The sequence below is a fragment of the Phasianus colchicus genome, chromosome 11, assembly GCF_987193195.1.
Source record: "Phasianus colchicus chromosome 11, bPhaCol1.hap1.1, whole genome shotgun sequence".
NCBI lineage: Eukaryota > Metazoa > Chordata > Aves > Galliformes > Phasianidae > Phasianus > Phasianus colchicus.
The window spans coordinates 889,834-909,511 of NC_143446.1; the positions used below are offsets into that span (position 1 = coordinate 889,834).

Genomic DNA, 19,678 nt, shown 5'->3' on the forward strand with positions numbered 1-19,678 from the left:
GAGGGCTGGGTTTGCTTTCTCTTTCAGTTCCAGTGCTGCAAAGCCACAAAAAGGAGCACAACCATGGACGCTCTGGTGCTCCCGATGCCGGCTCCGCTCTGCCTGGTGAAACAACAAGGATGGCAGCACCAACAGCTGCCTGCCTGCCACGGGGCACGGCTGCGAGGTGCAGAACTACAGTGGGACGCGGCTGTGCCTCTGCAACTATTTCCCCACGCGGAAGTGCTTTGTGCTGCCTTCGCCACTGGGCACAGAGGAGCACGGGCGCATGAAGCAGCTGCCCAAGGCCGCGTTGGCCCCATGTTTCCTCCAACAGGCAGCCAAGTTCTGTGACTATGCGCTGAGCTCCACCTGGCCCAAGACGCTGCCTGACAGCGGAGCACTGACAGGGCAAGGTAAGTGGATGGTGGGAGGGGGGAGAAAAGCACATGGGGCGATGATGGTGACACAGGACAACAAGGAGACAATTGCGATGGCAACACAAGAGAACAGCATGAGAATGCACTGACTGCGGGCTGATAATAGTGATGTCATCATAAGGGACAGCAGGAGGACCATGGGAGGACAATGATGATGGCAAATTGGATGATGGGGTGACAAAGGCAAAGGCAACACGGGACGAATGGGATAAAGGCAATAGTGCCATGGGACAACAGGGTGAAAACGGGGTGACAGTGGTGACACAGGACAACAGGGGGCCAGTGACAATGGCAACATGAGACAGTGGAGTGATAACACTGGGGATAGCAGAGTGATGACAATGGGACAAAAGGGATACAATGGCAACACGTACAGCAGCGTGACAACGGTGAAACAGAACCATGATAACAGCAGGATGACAACGGTGACGTGGGGCAATGATGACATCAGGAATAACAGGGTGACAGTTGAGTGACAACAACGATGGTGCGACACAAGGCAATGATGGGGTGATGACAGGGTGACAACGGGGCAAAAAACACGGGGACGACAGGGGACAACAGCAACACACAGCAGCAAGGTGCCAACAGTGAGGGAGGTGTCACTGTACCATTCCCCACAGCCCGGCGCATGCTGCTGCAGAGCTGCATGGAGGCCATCAACAGCAGGCATCTCCCCTGCCTGGAGGGAGCAGGAGCAGCAGCAGCGACGATGGCCAACGAGAACGCAGCTGTGGTGCGGTGGCAGCAGTGCTGGAGGCCTATGCCAGGGGCATGCGGGGGCTGTCACTGCCCACAGAGCCTGCACAGCTCTCGGCCTCGCATGGGGAGCACCCGTGTGAGGCACTTGTTGTCTTCTAGCGTTGCAGCTTCCGGGATCACGACCAGGAGCACCAGCGGTGCCTCATGGTGCATGGCCACCCCCCCCCTTGGTGCCACAGCACTGTCTCTGTCCTCACGGCCTTGCTCCTATCCCTACAAGGCTGTCCCTGTTCCCATGACTTTGTCACCACCGTCACAGCACTTCCCATTCCCTGGCACCCTGTCTCCACTAACCTGTCCACACAGCCCGGTCCCCACCCCTATAAGGCTGCCCTTGTCTTCATGACCTTGTCCCCAATCCCCCAATGCTCTCCATCCCCATGACCTTATCCTCATGTCCCCCTAGCACTGCCTCTGTACCTGTGGTCCCACCAGCACTCTCCCCATCCCCACAACCCTGTCCCTGTGACACTCTCCCCATCAACACCATGACCTTGCCCCCATCCTGACCTTCAGGAGCAGATCAGCACGGAGTAAGCTGCCTGCAGGAGGACAATGATGCAGCATCACGGCGGCGCTGCAAGGCGCTGCTGGCTGAGCTGGCACGGGCACTGGATACCAGCCTGGCCCGTGGGGCCTATGCACAGCCTGGTGGCTACCGCGCCTACGAGGCCGAGCGGCAGCGGCTGCTGGAGGCCTACTGGCAAGCAGAGGGCAAGGGCCCCAAGGTGAGGGCAGCTCTAGGTAGGGGACTAAGGACAAGGAGCCAGGGGCCATGCCTCAATCGTGTGGGGATGCACAGGCCGAGGAGGTGCTGGATGAGTCCTTGGCAGAGCGCCGGGCAGAGGCAGAGGCAGCGCTGAAGGCAGACAACGCACTGAGCCAGGCTGAGAAGCAGCTAGAGGGTGAGCGCTGCATTCCACTGCTGTCCCTTCTCTCCTTCCCCCCTCACTCATCCCTGGGTCCTCCAGGGACAAGAGACATCTTGTGTCATTCCTGGGGGACATCTGACAGTGTTCCCATATTCCATGGACCGTGTCCACTGGGGACAGCTCATGGCATCCCCATGTAATTTGAGAATCCTATCCCATCAGGGACATGATGGCCCCATCTCTTGAGGAGTCCCTTTATCCCCTGGGGACATCTCACAGAGTATCCACATCTCTCTGGATCTCCCATTGTGCCCAGGAGACACCTCAAATTGTCCCTTTTTCCTCCCTGAAGAACCCTCACCCCATCTCCACATCCCTGCACTCTGTCCCCACGCCCCTCCCATCCCCTCCCCGTTCCTGTGCACTGTCGCTTTCCCCCATCCCTCCGTGCCCTGGGGAACCCAAACTCCATTCTCCAACTAGGAGCAGAAGGCTCAGCTCCTGGTTACTTCTCACCCCGTCCCTTTGTCCCCAGACCAGAAGCAGCAGGCGCAGCTTCTGGAGCAGCAGCAGAACGCGACGGCGGAGCGCGAGCGGTAGCTGAAGGCGCTGCTGGCGGATGAGCGCAGCAGCTACGCGCAGAACCTGCAAGCTCTGGAGGACAAGATGCAGGCGGAGGCGGCGAACGCGCAGCGGGAGCTGGACCGGGCGCTGGAAGCGAAGCTACGGGGGCACAGCGAGCTGCTGCAGCGCGGCTTCAACGAGCAGGCGGCGCTGATGGAGCACAGGCTGGCGGCGCTGCGGCGGGAGATCAACAACAACAATCAGGAGCTGGCGACCAAGGCCTTCGTCGCCGTGCGCGCCACCTGCGACCTCGCCATGGTGCTAAAGCTGGCCAAGTTACGAGGTACAGCTGCGTAGGCGACTGCACGCCGTAAAACTTCCGACCCCCCCTCTCTGGCGGCCAAATAACGCACTCCTCCCGCAGCCCTGCTCCTCCCTCGCGGCGCTTCCGGCGCGGTGACGTCATAACCCGGGCGACCAGAACCAACTGCGCCCTCTTGCCGCGACGCGGCGTAGCGCTGGGAGTGAAGGAATAAGGGAAGGAGAGAAACTTCACGGCAGCGGATTGAGTTGGACGATCTCGCGAGAGCGTGGGCTTTCCGGCTTCTTCCTGGCAGCCGCAGGGGGGTGGTGCTTACTTTCACTTCCGGGTGTTACGCGCGGGTGGCTGTCAGCGAAGGGGGTCCGAGCGCCTTTGGGCCAAATGTGACTGGGAGAGCGACTCGGTTTGGAGATGGAGGCCCAGGTCGCCAGATCCAGGGCCGGGGAACGAGAATGAGGACCGGGAACCATGGCTAGGCCTGGGGCTCAGGACCAGGCCCGAAGATCAGGACCCAAGATCTGACACCGGGCCCAAAGCCTGGGATTCGGGACAGAGGCTCAGGGACGTAGAAGCCGGAGGTAGGGTCCAGGAACAGACCACGGGGACGGGGAGCAGGCAGTCAGGCTGGGGAATGAGGACCAGCCCTGGAAACTACGCCCAGAGCCCATGGCTGGGGAGCCAGACTCAAGGGCCAGACTGAGACCCAAGTGTTTGGTCCAGTTTTTAGTCTCTGAGCCAGAGGCTGAGTTTTTAGACTGAGCCTAGAGTCCAGACCCTGGTATGGTAAAACCTTGTAAAAGAGCCAAAACGTGAATTAATCTCTAAATAGATAAATGATTAGCAACAGATTGGAGATGGAGGAGAATCACTAACCTGCTGTTTCTGATTCTGTGTGGCAGGACTTTAAAAGCCTATTTTGAGACTTCTCCCCGCTTCTGTTGATGGTGTTATATTTTAAGTAATTTTGACTACTGGACCTAGAAGCTTGTGCAAATTTTGGAAATTCCATAGCCAAAGAAACTAAAACAGTTAATCGCTCAGTGAGGTAACTGCTTTTACTAATATCTTTCTCTCTCCTCCCTTTCCACCTTCTCTGAGACCCCTGAGCAACAGGGGAAGAATAGAACAAAGATCAAAGCCAGGAAAGTCTGATGGCTTTTACTACTGCACTGTAAATGAGATTGAAGCATACAAGGGTATGTATGAGTTGCTTTTAAGAAAGAGCAGTTTGAGATTGGAGTCTAGAAAGAAATAATCTTAAAGTTTCTTTAATTTTTTTCTTTCTATAGATTGCTGCTTTTGTGCACTCTGGAAATGCTTGAGGCCATTGATGATGTCTGTCAGAGTTCTTAGAAAAAGAGAGACTGAGACCTGACTCTGCTCAGCACATCTCCACTGTCCCCACCACACACCATAATGAGCTTGGAACAGAGAATAAAAGCACAGCAAGAGGAGTTCAGAAAAAAAAGTTTCTAACTAAACACTCAGAACAGAGCCCGCAATTAGCAGAAGACAAATTGGTATCCCAGTTGGAGATATAAAGAGTAAGCTGTTAACTTAAAGGACACTCCACCCCAGAGGGATGCTGCCTTCTCTAGAATAATTTGCATCTCATTAAAATTCAAGTCTCCTCTCCTTACATTTAATCACATTTCATTACCCACAGCTCCCTCGCTGGGACATCTCTTGGTTGAACTTCAGTCAGGACCTGTGGTAAAGCTGCTGGAAGTGAGAGTGCTTACCTTTCAGAGTCTTGAGATGAGATGGAAGACTCTGAGTCACTGAAGGTCAAAATAATCCACCTGCCCATTATAGAAGAGTTGGGGAGGGACATATGTCTCTAAAGCAGAGAAGAAAATTTGTCCCATCAATCCCATACACAAGACCCCCATGCAGATACTAGCACCAACAGGTAAACCCTAAGAAAGAGACCAGGGCCCAAGTTGGTGCTACACCAGGAACATGAGTCAATGAGGCAGAGGTAATAACAAGGTGAGCACTATATGCACACCAAAGCAGGAGGCAGCAAGACTCCCAGCCCTTCCTCCCTGTCAGTCCCAGTAATGGGAAACCTGGATCCTCTTTAAACTCTTTAGCTTCACCTATCTACTCTAACCTGAGCTATCCACAGACTATCAATACAAGGACGCTCTCACTACCCGGTAGTCTGAGCTCCTGGCCTCCCCCCACTGCTGCTCTCTGCCTGTCCCTCAGAGAGCCCACAATGGGCTGCCAGCCCATATCCTGCAGCTGTCCCGTTGGGGCCACATCTGCAAGCGGGGCAGTGCAGGGTTGCTGAGGACTGCCAAGGAAGACGGCTGCAGCACAGCCAGAGCAGGGGCTGCAGCCACCACAGGCACTGCTAGCATGGGCACTGCCACCCAGGGGTGGAAAGGTCAAGCAGGGCGTTCCAGACAGCCTGCAAGGCTGGCATGGGCGAGCACCACCAGGATCACACTATGATGAGTAGCAGTGGTGGTGGACATGAAAATGCCAGAGAGGCAGGCGCGATGCAGGTGGTGAGTGGCAGCAGCAGGCAGGGTGCCAGGGGCTGCCATGTGTCACTACCTGCTGCTGCAGCAGGGGATGGCAGGGCAGCAGCAGCTGTTCGAGGCACTGAATGGGTATAGCCAGCCAGAGCTCCCCTTTTCAGCCCAGTTCTTCACTGGCTATCTTAGCATAGGCGGGCATCATTGCTTTTCAAGTTGGTATTATGGGAGAAGAGGAACTAAAACAAATGCAAGGAGAAGAGTTAGTTGCCACCAGGTTGAGGGAAAACCATAAAGAGAAGTGAGAAGTGTGCGAAGTAAAAGGTCTGTGGTTTGCTTTGAAATTTCAGCACAGACTAAAGCATTTTGAAACTGTCAGCTCCACTTGTGTTTTTACCTGAGCAGTGCTCTGACTGAGAAATGAAGATACAAAATGTTTCCTGCCATCCTCTGCTGCCTGCACTTATTTCACGGTAACACTCCTTCCTACCAGGAGAACATTCTGGGCTCTGGGCCACATGCAGGCATGGACGTACCTTGCTTTGAGCAGAAGGCACATCTCGCCAGCTAGCCTGGGGCTTTCCCAGAGCTCAGACCTCTGCTGGATATTCTCTGCAGTCCTATGGCATTTGCTGGCCACACCAGAGGTCATGCAGTCATCAACTTTGTCCTGGCTTTCCGTGGGTCAAAGGTGAGTGCCTGTCTGCATACCGCAGCCTCAGTCCTGCCTCAGCAGTCCTGCAGTTGTTTGGCTGTTGTTCAGCTAACCCAGCCATGGTTTAGTCCTTGCACAGCAGGGCTTATCCAGGAACATGGTCCTTTCTATTTCCCAAGCTCCCTGCCAGCAGTTATTTTGAAGCCTCAAACCCAAATATGAGGGGCCCAAAGCCTCATGTCAGCGTACAAAGCCTCCTCCTGCAGCCTAAACTTCTGATGTAAAGACTCCAAGCATTTTATTCTCAAGAGAGGATAAAAAAGTGTCCAAAGCTTCTTGTCATGGGCCTCATGGCCCTTTTGGTTTCATTCTCAGACTTTCATTTGTTGGAATGTAGCTTCATTTAAGGGCTCTGTTCAACCTTCCATTTTTGGGGTTCTAAACTATTTCACCATTAACATTCATTTTATCACACTTTAGCAATGTCACAGCTGCAGATAGGCACGTGCCTCAGAGATGGCAGTTCAGTGTGCAGAGAGGAGCCACTGTTCGGGTGATGCCACCATCTGCCAGGTTTTAGGGCTCCCCTGCAGCTATAACTTGCATTATTATCGGAAGGCAGCAACATTATCAAGCTGTGAATGATGCATGTTGATTAGTAATCTTTAAATGCTCAGCATAAAATCTGTTATTTTCTTTTTGTAATCTGCTGTGACTTTGCATCCAGGAGTAATGTAAACTTTAAAAATGTGTCTTTCCCAGCCTGACAAAGGGAGCAGCTAGCTGGGGTGGAGTTGTGGGGCTGCCCACCACTCACAAAGCAAAGTCTCTCTGCACTTGCTCACAATACACTGTGAGGCAGCAGCATTTTTCTCCATTGTAGGTTGGCACCTGTTGGAATCCCTTAAAATTCAGCGATTTTCCCTTGCCCTCCAGCCTGATCTTCATGCATTCATTGTTTTGTTCATTCAAATAAATATATGAAGCTTTGTTCTCGCTATATTCCCTTCTCACAGACTAAGACTATGAAGCAGAAAGAAAGAAGACAAAAGAATGAATGAAAGAGAGAGGGAAAGAGCCCTAGGGCCTGGGCCATTGTTCTGCCTCAACAGTGCGGGGTCAGCAGCAGAACTGGCACTCTCTGAAGTCACCCAGGATCAGGGGAATCTGGGGCTGTGGCCCTTCACATCCTGCGCTGGGTCTGCCTGCATCTTCAAGGTACGCAGACTCGGTGGTGCTCAGTGCTTCAGCAAGCTGCCCTGAGACATCTCCATTGCACTGGGAGCATTTCTGGAGCCATGTGGTCAGGGCAGCACAAAGAGAAGTATTACCAGAGGAAGTCACTCATTTTGGCTGAAGAAACATGGGCTGCTTTGTGGAAGAGGGAAACATAGGTCAAGTGTCAGGGTAAATCCTAGCACAAGTTCAGGCAGCCTGTCTCTCTTTGCCGCTTTAAATTACCTCCCTTCAGCTGATAATTTCTCAGACTTCAAAGTCTGTTAAATGGTTTTTACTGCTACAGCAGCTTCAGGGTTTCTTTCTAGGCGTGGCTAAGTTCAGGTTCAACCCAAGTGATCTATGTTCAGACTGTACAGTGGTCTGGTTCCAAATGTGTCAGCAGTCACAGGCATGCCCTGCACACGTGGCTGCTTGGATCTGAAATTCTGTTGAGCACTGAGAGCTGCAGAGACCACTGCTATAAAATACAGATTAGGATTATCAGATATTGGAGATAATCACGTAGCTATTACTAAGACCCTTGATGGAATTCCTTGGCAATCTAAAATGAATATGTTTACACACATCTACAATGCCTGTAATTACCACAATCCTTCACCTTTAGGACAGAGGAGAGGTCTGAAACCTGCCTGAAGTTTCTAGATGATTGTGAGAAGCTGAGGATAAAGCCCTGAGCTTTATCTGACCAATGCCAGCTACCTGGCAGCATTCCTGTAGCATGGTCAGGATTCAAGAAAGCCGACGGTTTGTGCCACAGCATGAAGGGTTGCTTTGCAAAACAGAATAGTCAGCCTGTATTATTTAACTTTCCTGTTGACTTTTGGTTTGAGAATGCAGAATTACTGTAATTCACGTGCTCAGCTAGGCTGTTACCTGCTCTTGGCAGCAGACAGAGAGCCAGGATCAAGGAATTTGGCACTAGTTTATTTGGGAGAGAGCTGCTTGTCTGCTCATCACCTCTTTATTAGTATCTGTGTTGAGGAAGTTCATTCTTTTGCATTTCTGTGTTCCTAGAATTAATCTGGCTTCTCTCTACAGTCTGAGCTAAATGCTCAGCCAAACCATTGCTTGGGTAAGAGTTGGCTTATGAGCCTGTGTCTGCGTTGCTGAATCCATACAAAAATTTGGAGATCCTGAGGTACCTGATGGCTAGTCTCATGGATCCTGTGAGCATCCAGAAGAACTAGCCTGGCTGGCTGTGTTACAGTCCTTGGGGCTTTCCAGATGAGCTCCTTCTACTACCTACAGTAGCAGAGCAGTGCACCATAGTAGCTGGATCTCTGGCAAAATGCAGATCTCTTTCCAGCCCCTTCTCACAAGTACCTTGGCTGCTTTTAGCTTATGTCGTTGTGCTAGCTCAAAGAAAACCCATCTGGGAAGGAGAGAAGTTTGATCTTCTGCAAGAAACTTCTCTGTGCACTTTGCTCGGCCTCCTCGGCTATAGGGAAACCCAAACACTTGTTCTGCGCACACAGGAGTGAGCTCAGCTCTCAGGAGGGGCAGTAATTGTACCCCCAGAGCAGCACCCAGCTCTGCTGCCTTCTGCATATCCTCTGCACACTCCTTCCATGAGCTGAGCTCCCTGACTTATTTCTGTCATTCTTGGAAATGGCAACAGATCAGGCAGAACTTGAGTGGGCAATTTTTTTTCTCTGAACTTTTGCATTTGATTTCTCCATCCAGATGTTGGACAGTTTTGCTCTGTGTGTGTGCACACTAGTGGCTCTTTCCAAGCACATTCACATTAGCCCCACGTGATTGTTTATAAATTTGTGCTTATTTTGCTTCCCTGTCCTGCCTAGAGGATGTCGGTCTGGTGCGGTGATCCTGGAGTGCCACCTGGTGACCGGACTGCCTCTTGTAGCACAACATCTGGCACGGACAACGAGCACACCCGTTTTGCCCACGTCACTTGAATTGCAGATAATCTGTATTGGTGTCCATAACTGAGAGGAGAGGGCTATAGAGTCCCGCTGCTCCGCTTTTCTCTGCCTACTCCCACTTTCTGTCTTTTTTATCCTGTCTATGGCAAGGAAGATAGGCAGAGCATTTGGTGACATGCTGCTTGCTAGACTGCAGTTACCCATGGCCATAATCTAATTCTTCAAGCAATATTTTTTTTGCACAGCGTGGACGTTCATACAAATGGTCAACAAGTGTTGTTGGGAAGACTGGATGGTGTGTAAAGTCCCTGTGAACATCTCTGCAGATACAGACTGATACATTTCTGCATAAAACAGTCTCTGAGCTGGCATTTCAAGGCTGGAAATGAGATAAGTGGTACCAGATCTGGAGCTGAGAGAGAACTGTAGTTGCTGCTCACTCACTATGTGTCCATGGGCACTGCAGGTCAGGGTGAAAGGGAGGAGAGTGCTCAGCAGAAAAGCACATTGCAGCCAAACCAACATCCACAGCCATCCTGTGGTATGTTCTCCATTCCTAGGTGCATCTTCCCAGACACTGACCTTCCATCCCATCCCTAATGTCTCCTGAGGCATGGAATTTGCAGAGGAACCCCCTTTTGTTTACAAGCATCTCAGCAAGGCAGGGTCAGACCCTCCTAGAAATTTAGTTTCTGACACTGTAGGAATCCCTGGGTGCTGGCAGGGGATGATATGGGTGCTGCGTGTGGTATGCACAAGTGCTGGGGGAGGACTGAACTCTGTTACTGATCTTAGGATGCACCACTGTGAGTCATGCAGCAAACTTATGCTGCAGAGGTTGGTAGCCTTATTACTCTCTAGCAACTCCCTGAAAGGAGGTTGTAGCAAGGGTTATATATCATATCAGAGAATGGCTTAGGTTACAAAGGACATAAAAGATCATGTAGTTTCAACCCCTGCCATGGGCAGGGCTGCCAACCATCAGATCAGGCTGCCCTGGATCCCACCCAATCTGGCTTTGAATGCATCTAGAGATGGAGCATCCACAACTTATCTAGGCAACTTCTTCCACTCCTCTTTTAGTTTAAAGACATTCCCTCTTTATCAGACCATGTAAAAAATTGATTCCCCTCCTGCTCATAAGCTCCCTTCAAGTACTGAAAGGCCATGATGAAGTCTCCCTGGAGTCTTCTTCAGGCTAAACAAGCCCCACTACCTCAACATTTCTTCATAGAGACATGCTCCAGCCTTCTGATCATCTTAGTGGCTCTCTTCTGGGCCTGCTCCAACAGCTCTGCGTCCCTCCTGTACTGGGGGCTCCAGGAGTCAGCCTCTTCTCCCCGATAACAGGGGTAGGACAAGAGGAAACGGCCTCAAGTTGCACCAGGGGAGGTTCCCACTGGATATTAGCAGAAATTTATTCTCTGAAAGGGTGGTCAAGCACTGGGGACATGGCACTGAGGGACACGGTTAGTGGGCAGGTGAGTGGGTCGATGGCTGGGCTCGGTGATCTTAGCAGACTTTTTTAAACGTAATGATTCTATGATGCGGGAAGGGAGCAGGCCCAGGGGGCCCGGGAGACCCTGAGAACCGCTTCAGCCCCGCTTTGAGCCGCCCTGGATGTGGCCCCGCGCAGCTGCGGGTGTTCGGGCACCGCTGTCCGCAGTGCCGTTCCCACGGCACCGGGCGGAGCAGGGCGGCGTTCGGACCCCGCAGATAAGCGAAAGGAGGAGGCAAAATGCGGGGAGACGGCGAGAGCCGAGCCCTGCCGCTCGGCCCCAGCGGGCGGGCAGGCGGGACGCCAACGCGCTATCACCGCCGCAGGGCCCGCCTATCGAGGCGACGCCCGGCCGCAGCCCGCCGACAGCCTGCAATCAGGGCCTGCAGCCGCGGCTCGGCGGCCCGTCGTGGCCGCCTGCGGATAGCGACATTCGAGCGCCGGGTCGCGTCGAGGGCCGCGCGGCCTCCCGAGAACTACAACTCCCAAGGCGCTCCTCGGCGCCGCTCCGGAGCGGCGCATGCGCAGACGCGTGACCTCCGCGCGAACTGCGTTTCCCGGGCGGCCGCGCGCGAGGCCTTAGCGGCTTCTCCTCCCCCGCTCCTCTCGCGCCGCTCCTCGCGCTTCGTGACGCGGCCCCCAGCGTGGTGACGCGCAAAGTGTGTGCCCGCCATAGCGATCGCGGCCGCCGCGGGGTGCGCGGGGCCGAGCGCGGGGGCCGGGGTGGCAACGGCGGCGACTCAGCGGGGCATCGGGCAGGTACGGGGCGCCGGGCGGCCCGGGCCGCGCAGGGCCGGCGGCCGCGGCCTCCAGGCCGGGCGGGGGCGGGGGGAAGGGTCGCCTCGGGCCCTGCGGGAGCCGCGGACGGGTGGGCTGCCGAACCTGCGCGCCCCGCCCCGCGGCTGCGGGCGTCCTCGGTGACGGCGGGTCTGAGGGCGCGCGCTGCCCTCCGCGGGCCTCCGCCCGCCGCCGCTCGGCCGCCTCCTTCCCCGAGAAGCTCCCGGGAACTCCGCTCCCGGCCCGGGGGCTGAGCGCCGCGGGGCCGTCGGGAGCCTCGCCGTTGCCCGCGGCGTGGAGGAGCGGCAACGCTTCCGTGCGTGGTGCTGGGGCAGGGAGCGCGGCCCGGTGCCCGCCCGGGGCTGCTGGCTGCCGGCAGTGCCTGCCTGCCCCGGCGGGGCGGAGCGCCGGGTTTGGTCTGTGCGAGCGCAGGGGCCGGGAGACCGAGTAACTGCGTGCTTTCCTCCGGTATTAAAAGATGTTACGGCTTTAAAACAAAATAACAAAACCCCACGTGACTTCCTTAATGGGTTTTCTTTTTCTATTTATTTATTGGGTAGCGCTCAAAGCGATGCCAAGAACGTGTTGTGTAACAGCAGTCAGGTGGCAGCTGTGCGAGGTGTTCGGTTGGTAAGGGGGACGAATCGAGGTTCCCCTCCGCTCAGCTGTAGCACTGCAGTGCCTCCGGTCCCCCGGTGCGGGCGATGGGAGCTGCGGCTGCGTGCTATCCCAGGGCTGGCAGCGTGCTGTGCTCCACCTCCAGCCTGGCTCTGGTTGGTTGGGGGTCAACAGATGTGGGCCACCAGCTGACATGTATCTCTGCTGTTAAACAGTAATTGTGGTGAACGGGAGGTTTTAACTGTTTCCTGTTTTCCTTTCTAAGTAAGAAACTCCTTATGTTAAAGAAGAAATATGGGAAGAACATACAGATGTGCTGATCTGCTTGCTGGGTGTTTGATTGGGTTCTGATTCCTAAGTTTCTCATCTGGGATTATATTATTGCATTACATTTCTTACTCGAGTGAGGTCAGTGTGTGCTTGTTAAGACCTTGAGTTGACTCTATATGTGGGCATACAGATCCTCCTGGGCTTTTTTTGTTGATGAAATTTATAAACGTAAATGTGCAGTCTTTCTGCAATATTGATTAAAATTGATTTTTTTCCCCATAAGCTAACACCTTTGTTTTTATGTGTCCATTTCATTTTCCATTTTAATTAAAACGCAGATTTCTTGAGCTTGTTTCCCAAGTAACCAAAACCGTCTGTGGACTTTCAGATTTTGCAAATAGATCTCTTTTTCACCTGTCAGGTTTCACACTTCAAAATGCTTATCTGTATGGCTGTCACTGTGTTCAGAGCCTCATAATCCTTTTCAGCAATGCTACTCGATCAATAGGTGAATGACCTGTTGTTTTCATGTAGTCAGTGTGATACTCACATTTGCTGAGGAGCAAGAGGTGAAGCTGAACAGCCTGAGCTGTGCTCTACTCTTAGGAAATTGCAGCCAGGGGTCCCTGGGACTTGTATTTCTTAGCTGTCTGGAGCTGTCTGAGCCTGCAGGAACTGTGAGTGCTTCTGGTTTTCTGTGTCTCAGTGACTCTGTGGCATTTTCATTTCTATCAAGCTTTTACATCTTTGTTCAGAAGAATAAAGCGCTCACAAAACCACTTTGTTACAATGTTGGAATGCTGAGTAGTGCTCAGTATCAAAGTAGTACATTGCACGTGGATTATTAGTGGAAGTGTTCTCAGGGAGTTGTTTCTGGGGTTGTAAACTCTTGTCTTTTAAATTAATGTCCTTTAAGTAGGTCCTGCGTGATTTGTTCATACCATTTGTTCTACTGAACATGTACACAATGTTTTGACAGCGTTAGGAAAAATAAAGTTTTCCTACCACTAGCTTATTAGATATATTAACTAAAATCTGTTGTGGGGCATGATTTCCAAAACTAATTAGAAAATAAAAATGAAAAAGTCATGGATTCAATTCTTGCTGAGAGAGGTGCTCCCTGTTCTTCTGGTTCCTGGAAAGCAGCATAAAGTTGCGTGTGTTCACCAGCCTCTCTGAGGGAGAGCCCTTGCAGGCCGTCCTGTCCGGCAGGACAGGGAGATTTGTGATATTTGAAGTTCAGTTCATACAATTTCTGGTCTTGGCTTTTCTGCAGGGTGCTTCACTATGATTTAAGGTAGAATACTTGGAAAAAAAAACAAGCACAGCAGGAACTGCTTTGATTCTTGTATTTGAAAAGGCTTTTGGCCTGCCATAACTTTCAGTCCTTGTATATTTTGCGGCCCTGGTGTACTTGTATGGGAACTGCAGCAGTAGGGGATGCCTTGGGGAGGCACCACCAATGCTGTGCACCTGTCAAAAGGCTGGCATTCTTATGTTTTAACTCTGCAGGGAATATTGTACGAATATCAGTTCTTCAGACCTGTGACGTGCTTGAAGTGAGATAATCTTAGGGAGCTCCAAGGTTTTCCTCTTTTTTTCCCTTGGTTATGGTATAACATGAGCACTTCTCTGATCTTCCTGCCTGGGACTTTGTTGACCTCTTGCTGGTATTGCTGGAGTAGTGTTTCTCATTATTCCAGCTAGAAAATGAAAATTCATTAGGGGAAATAAGCTGCTCTGCAAGTTGTAGAAGAGCCTGCCTAGGCCTTACACAAGCTCTGGGGTCATGAGGCATTTTTTTTCTGTGTCCTTTGGGCATGGAACAAAGGTGTGGATGCCAGAAACAGTTGAATACAGTTGCCATTTACAGCACTTACATTCAGAAGCTCAAAGTAGTTTTGTGTTTGTTTTTTTTTTTTTACTCATACGAATGTTGTTTTTCTGTGTGTTTAAAAGCTGAGAAATGCTGCTGGCAAGTGTTGTTGAGTTAATGAAAAAAGGCATGGACCTCTGTGAGCTAGGAGCAGTTTTCCTTATCAGAGGTGTTTCATTTTGTGAGTACAATCTCAGGATGCTTTGTTGTTTGCATTAAGTTGGTGCTTTTTCCAAAGCCACTAATCCTGTGATAAATGAATGATGAAAATGCTCTAGATAAAATCACAGTTACTTCTCATGTAGAGAACACCAGCTTATGCTATGCTTAGGCTTTTTTGGTTTTTTTTTCGGCATACTCTGCTTGTATGTAGTGCTTATCAAAATGGTGTTCTTGAGACTGGGTGTCTTGATGTTGCAGGTTTATTTTTCTGTGGTCTTTAGGTAGCTGCAATCCCTACCCATTTCAGCTGGGTGATGTCTGCTAGCCTCCCCCCGAGTAAGTGCAGAAGGTGCCAATGGGGAGGTAGGGTTGCTCATTCACTCCTCAAGCAAGGGAAGGCTGTCAGTAAGTCAGGGGTAGCCAGCACTCAGTTATGCATGGGGACTTCTGTCAGAATGAGCCTGAGCTGTAAAAGCCTTATGTAAGTAGGTGAAACCATGGCTGCCTTAATGGTCTCTCCTTTAAGTGATTCCTGAATGTATGTTACAGGGGTTTGTGTGTACAGAACTGCCTTAAACATGACATATCTGCCTTTAACATGATTTTAGGAGGTTCTTACTCTGGGTCATTTATGACAAATGGGTATTTAATATTGTAGCAGATGGATATTGGTTGTCTTATGGTTAATGAAATGCTGTAACTGCTTTAGGGCATGGCAGTGTTTTGAGACAGAATGTGTTCTAGTTTGATTTGTTAGTATTTCTAGTAGGTTTTTATTACACTGACAAAAACTGATGCCTGGAAATTCAGAGGCTTAAGCAGAACCTAGAGTGAGAGTGCCCTCCCTGAAATGGTCTTGTGGCAGGTTGCTGAGTGCTGTAGGGAGCCTGCTTTTGAGGATGGGGAGCTAAGTCATCAGAAAACTGATACAGCACCCTCTCACTGTCACCTGCCTCCTCAGCAGCCCAAAGCCAGGGTGATTCTTGGTTCTTTCTCCAATGTCCGGGGGCGTTAAACTGGAATAAAAACACTGATGGTAATCTTGCTGTCCTGGCTTTATTGTTTTGTGAGCAAATCTTGAGCAGTGGCAAAGGGTTAACTCAATTCTGTGTGGAACTGAGGGAGCATTCTGAACAGCTTTAGTGATGAGCACGTCTGGTTAGGTGCCTGCTTCCCCTCATGCTCAGGGTTGTCGTGTACCAGTTAAGACTTGTTCTAAGTGTTCATGCATTCCTTTATTCTTCAGGCAATGGAGAAAACTTCAGTTGTTAAAGTGAAGTGCAGCAGTATTGTGGTCTTCCAAGTAGATTTTAATTTTTTATTTGGATTGTTTCAGTGAATATTGTAAAACTGTGGGATGTCTTGCTCACCTTCCTGCTTTTCTTTTTTTGTTACCTCTGCCTTAGGCAAAGCCATGACTTCAGGATCTGGGCATGTGGACTCCAAGGCTGAGCTCACTACTTTGCTTGAGCAATGGGAGAAAGAACATGGCAGTGGGCAAGATATGGTTCCTATTCTCACCAGGTGAGTCCCATAAAATAACTTCTGATATTAAGATTTAGGAATTTACTTGAGAGCAGTTTTTACTGTGGTGTTTGCTTGAAGGTTTTTAATAATTGGTTAACTGTTGGTAATTAAGTTTTCCTTGGCCTGAAATTTGAACTGTGAGTGTAGTATTTAAATGCATATAAGCTTAGTAAGCATTTTATATTGCAAAGGTCTTACACGGTCTACCTCTAAAACATGGATTTTATATTCTGAAATAGTAGAAGCCAATGGAATCATTAAACAAGTGAAATAAACTTGGTATGCTGTTCTGAAACTTGTAATTTGTTGATCAAAACAAAAAGCTGTGAGAGTGTGGTTCCATCGGAGTGGTGGTGTGGGGTTTGTAATTGCACTGATGTTGAGCAGTTTATGTGAAAGTAAGAGAGAGACACATTGGATGGAGAGAGAGTCTTACTGAAAAAAAATTACTGCAACTCATACAGTATGCTTAAAGGGAAATTTCAGAAGTTGATTTTTTTTAACTAGACATTGTTACGCTGCCATGTTATTGTATGTGTGAGGAAAATATTCCCTGGGATGTTTCTAGATACATATGTGCTAGTAACACCATTCGGTATAGGAAGTCTTCTATAAGAGGAGCATTTGAAGTATCAATTGTGGTTGTGGTTTCCCAGGCCAGACCTTTCTTATGCAATCTTGTAATATTCTTGGTATAATAAGGCAGTCACAGGAATTCCACAAAGTTCCTCCTCACACCTCTGCTGTCAGAACTGTTGTCTGCCTGCTGTGTGCCTGAAGGGCTTACTGTGCTCACTGGTGCATTAAGAGCAGCCCACGTTTCTGTACCATGCTGCTCTGTGTTCTTGGGTCAGGTACCTTAGTGCACAGATCCTGAGCTGGCACTGGGTAGAAATAACAGAAATGTGCTGGAGCTTCTTTACGCAGACCCGTGTCATGCCTCACCTTGCAGGCTCAAATGCTTGCTTTTTATACCGCTCCTTAAAAATAACAGCGCAGACGAGAGAGATGAGCTGCAAAAAGCCAAAGCTAAATGTTTAAAAATGAGTAGGTCTCTTGAAAATCCTGAGCCATATTTTGGTGCATCTTGGTGTATTGTTGTGTCTTGACAGAAGCATATGTGCTGCTTCCAGGATTTTTGTCACAATGACGAACACCAAAAATTTAATGTGTTCTAAGAAATTTAAATTCAACATGCATTTTCTTGCATTGATAGTGGTTTGGAACTCGAGTTTCTTACATTGTTTAGGCCTAAGCAAATCTGATAATCCTCCTTTGGTTCTCTAAGGTTTCTGTACAGCAAGGAGAGAGAGATGATGGATAGTAAGAGCTTAGGTATTTTGGCTGTGGTGGAGGTAACAGGTCTACTTAAGGTAGATAGTGAGATGTACCCTTGGCTCAGGCAGGTTTTACAGTGCTTCAGAGAAAAAAAAGAGAAAGCCATATGTCTGTCTGGAATACAGGTTTTAGATACTGCATAGGTTAAAAAGAATTTGCTGGAAGATGTGCTAGGAATCCTCCCCAAGTGGAGCTTGTGTTAGCTGATGTCTGGAGACAGCAGTGCTCTTGCATATTGATTTAGGCTTACAGCAGAGAAAGCTCTGATCATGTTTGGTGAGTGATGTTTTTCTACTTCCTACTGCCTTCTGAGTTACTTGGAAGAAAACTTCTTTTTGTGCATGGGTGCCTGCTAAAATGTGATTCTGAGGCAGCAGAGGTGAGAGTGTGAGACAATAGCAGGAGCACTGTGTTTTGACTTCAGCTCCGCAGACCAAATATGGGATATGGTGTGTTGCAGTGTGGTATTGCAGAGCATCCTGTCTGTAGTCTGTCATAAAGGCACCGCTTTATATTGTGCCTTTTGCATCACTGGTAGTGTTGCAACTTGAATGTCCCCACAACTTTCTTCTTTGCCTTCTAAGTGAGCTAAGTTTCTGGCAAGTGAAAGTGAGAATATGACTGAGTTTCAAAAGTGATCTGCAGGAACAGTTGTAAACAATTTGAGGGGAAAAAAGAGTCCAAAATGGGGGAGAAGAACACCTATCCCTCATGTAGAGCCTAGCTCTTGCTTGCAAACTCAAGTGGGTAGAGAGCAAGCTTAATATCAAGTGAATAAAGGAAATGTTGAAACCTGCATAAAAGATCAGCATTTCTGTGTTTGTTCTTTTTGTTTTTGTTGTTATAATCTTTTGTATCAGTGCCTGTGCTAAGAGGTGAGAATGAGCTTTGGTAGTTTATCAATTCTCAGTAGAAATGATAGGAGAGTGGAATAAGCCATAGATGCATCCAAGGCACTTCGTAGTTACTCTGTGTGCTTTCAGTCAAAAAAATGTTTTGTTTTTTTTCTTTTCAAAGCCAATTTTGAAGAGGCAGTGCTTCTATATTTTGGTCACATGATTGCACCTAATTGTCTTGAAATAAACACAACCACCCAAATTCGATAGTCAGTGATTCATATGCCTGTTTCATCTAGGCTGTGATAATGTTTTTGTCCCTGGAACCACTCAGCAGCTTCAAGTGGCATGCTCTTTGGCTGCCTCCCTAAACTGCATGGACTGAGGAGAGTGCTCAGCTCACTTTCCATGCTGCTTGTCAGTCCTTCCTGACATGTACTCAGTATGCTAATTATCACCTAAAAATACCTAGCAAATCTAGGGTTCAGGTTCTCAACTCCCCATTTGTCAGCAAGTGCCTCTCAAGCTATTAGTTCTCATTGGAAAAATGAGGAGCTGGCAATAGATATTTAAGTATTTAGCCTTTGCCAGAAAGCCAGAGGATCTTGAGCTGTGCCACCTGTTAGCAAGGGATGCAGTTTGCATCTCTTTGCATTCAGGCTTACTTAAAAGGAAATGTTAAAACCCTGCAGGATAAACAGTTTGATATGACAATTAACCTAAGATGAACAGGGAGGTACTTTACTTTTTCCCAATAAGCTAATTTCATGTTCTTACAATCTGGGCAGTCTTTATAACATAATCTTCTGTCCTACTGGCTAGTCAATGTAGTTCACAGGGGCAGGTTTAAGTTTTTTGCCTCTGATTGACCTTAGCAACACAGGGTGTTTTCTGGAAAGTAACAGTAATGGAATAGAAGTCAATGGCATTCTATAAGGGAAACTTCCAGGGATTGCTGTAGCCTTTTAGCTATTCTCCCTCCTTTCTAATAACCTCTACTTGCCTCCCTAATCTGGAGGTATTAAGAACTTGATTCAGAATGCTGCACTGCCTGTAGGTTCTGCACTGCACTTCAGACCTCAGCAGGGGGGATGGAATCAGGTTGTATACCAAGGAAAGGGATCTGCTCTTGTTTTTTAAATACTGCTCTTTATTTCCCCTCAAATTTCTTATGTTTGTGCTGTACCACTCCTTGGAGAAAAATAGTAGACTACGGTGGGATTATTTGTTGCTTGACCTTGAGACGCTACTATTCTTCTTGATTTTCTTTAATAGTAAATAAAATAATAACAAGGGAATAATATAATCCACTCTGTATATTATTGTAGCAATATATGTTGTTATATATTCCATATATTTTGTATATGTTTTATATATACATAACTACTGTATTGTTCCCTTATGCATTCTGAGTGAGTTGTTGCTCAGAACTTCTTGTGTCTGCTGAAACTTCTTCATAGTGCAGAGGGAAGGCATAACTTCAGAACAACTTCCATTACTTTGCTGACTAAAAGAGTCATTTAATGTATTTTAAGGTCTCTGAGTAGGGAACTTGTTGAGTTTCTCCCGGT

General features: G+C 49.2%; 1 protein-coding gene and 1 long non-coding RNA gene across 10 annotated transcripts in view; both read left to right on the forward strand.

Annotated features, from left to right (window-relative positions):
* The first annotated feature begins 13 nt into the window (after nt 1-13).
* LOC149916356 (uncharacterized) lies at nt 14-9,868 on the forward strand. Of its 7 annotated transcripts, none has more exons than XR_016470005.1 (5): nt 18-1,909; nt 1,984-2,086; nt 2,589-3,517; nt 4,038-4,135; nt 4,229-4,509. It is a non-coding gene; the product is annotated as an uncharacterized LOC149916356 (long non-coding RNA). The 7 variants fall into 7 exon arrangements; XR_016470008.1 differs by lacking the exons at nt 18-1,909; nt 1,984-2,086 and adding exons at nt 7,100-7,301; nt 9,451-9,868 and having other exon boundaries at nt 3,067-3,517; nt 4,229-6,119; XR_016470004.1 differs by having other exon boundaries at nt 14-1,909; nt 1,984-3,517.
* Nucleotides 9,869-11,258: 1,390 nt separating this feature from the next.
* Nucleotides 11,259-19,678, forward strand: part of DCAF1 (DDB1 and CUL4 associated factor 1) — a 52,322-nt gene continuing 43,902 nt past the window's right edge. Inside the window, exons 1-2 of one of the 3 annotated variants that reach the window (XM_031598543.2) lie at nt 11,259-11,462; nt 15,813-15,930. In XM_031598543.2, coding sequence (XP_031454403.1) covers nt 15,821-15,930 — 110 coding nt within the window. In that variant the 5' untranslated portion in view covers nt 11,259-11,462; nt 15,813-15,820. Of the gene's footprint in view, nt 11,463-11,770; nt 11,949-15,810; nt 15,931-19,678 lie in introns of those variants that run through there. The other 2 variants (XM_031598544.2, XM_090147881.1) reach the window with 2 other exon arrangements.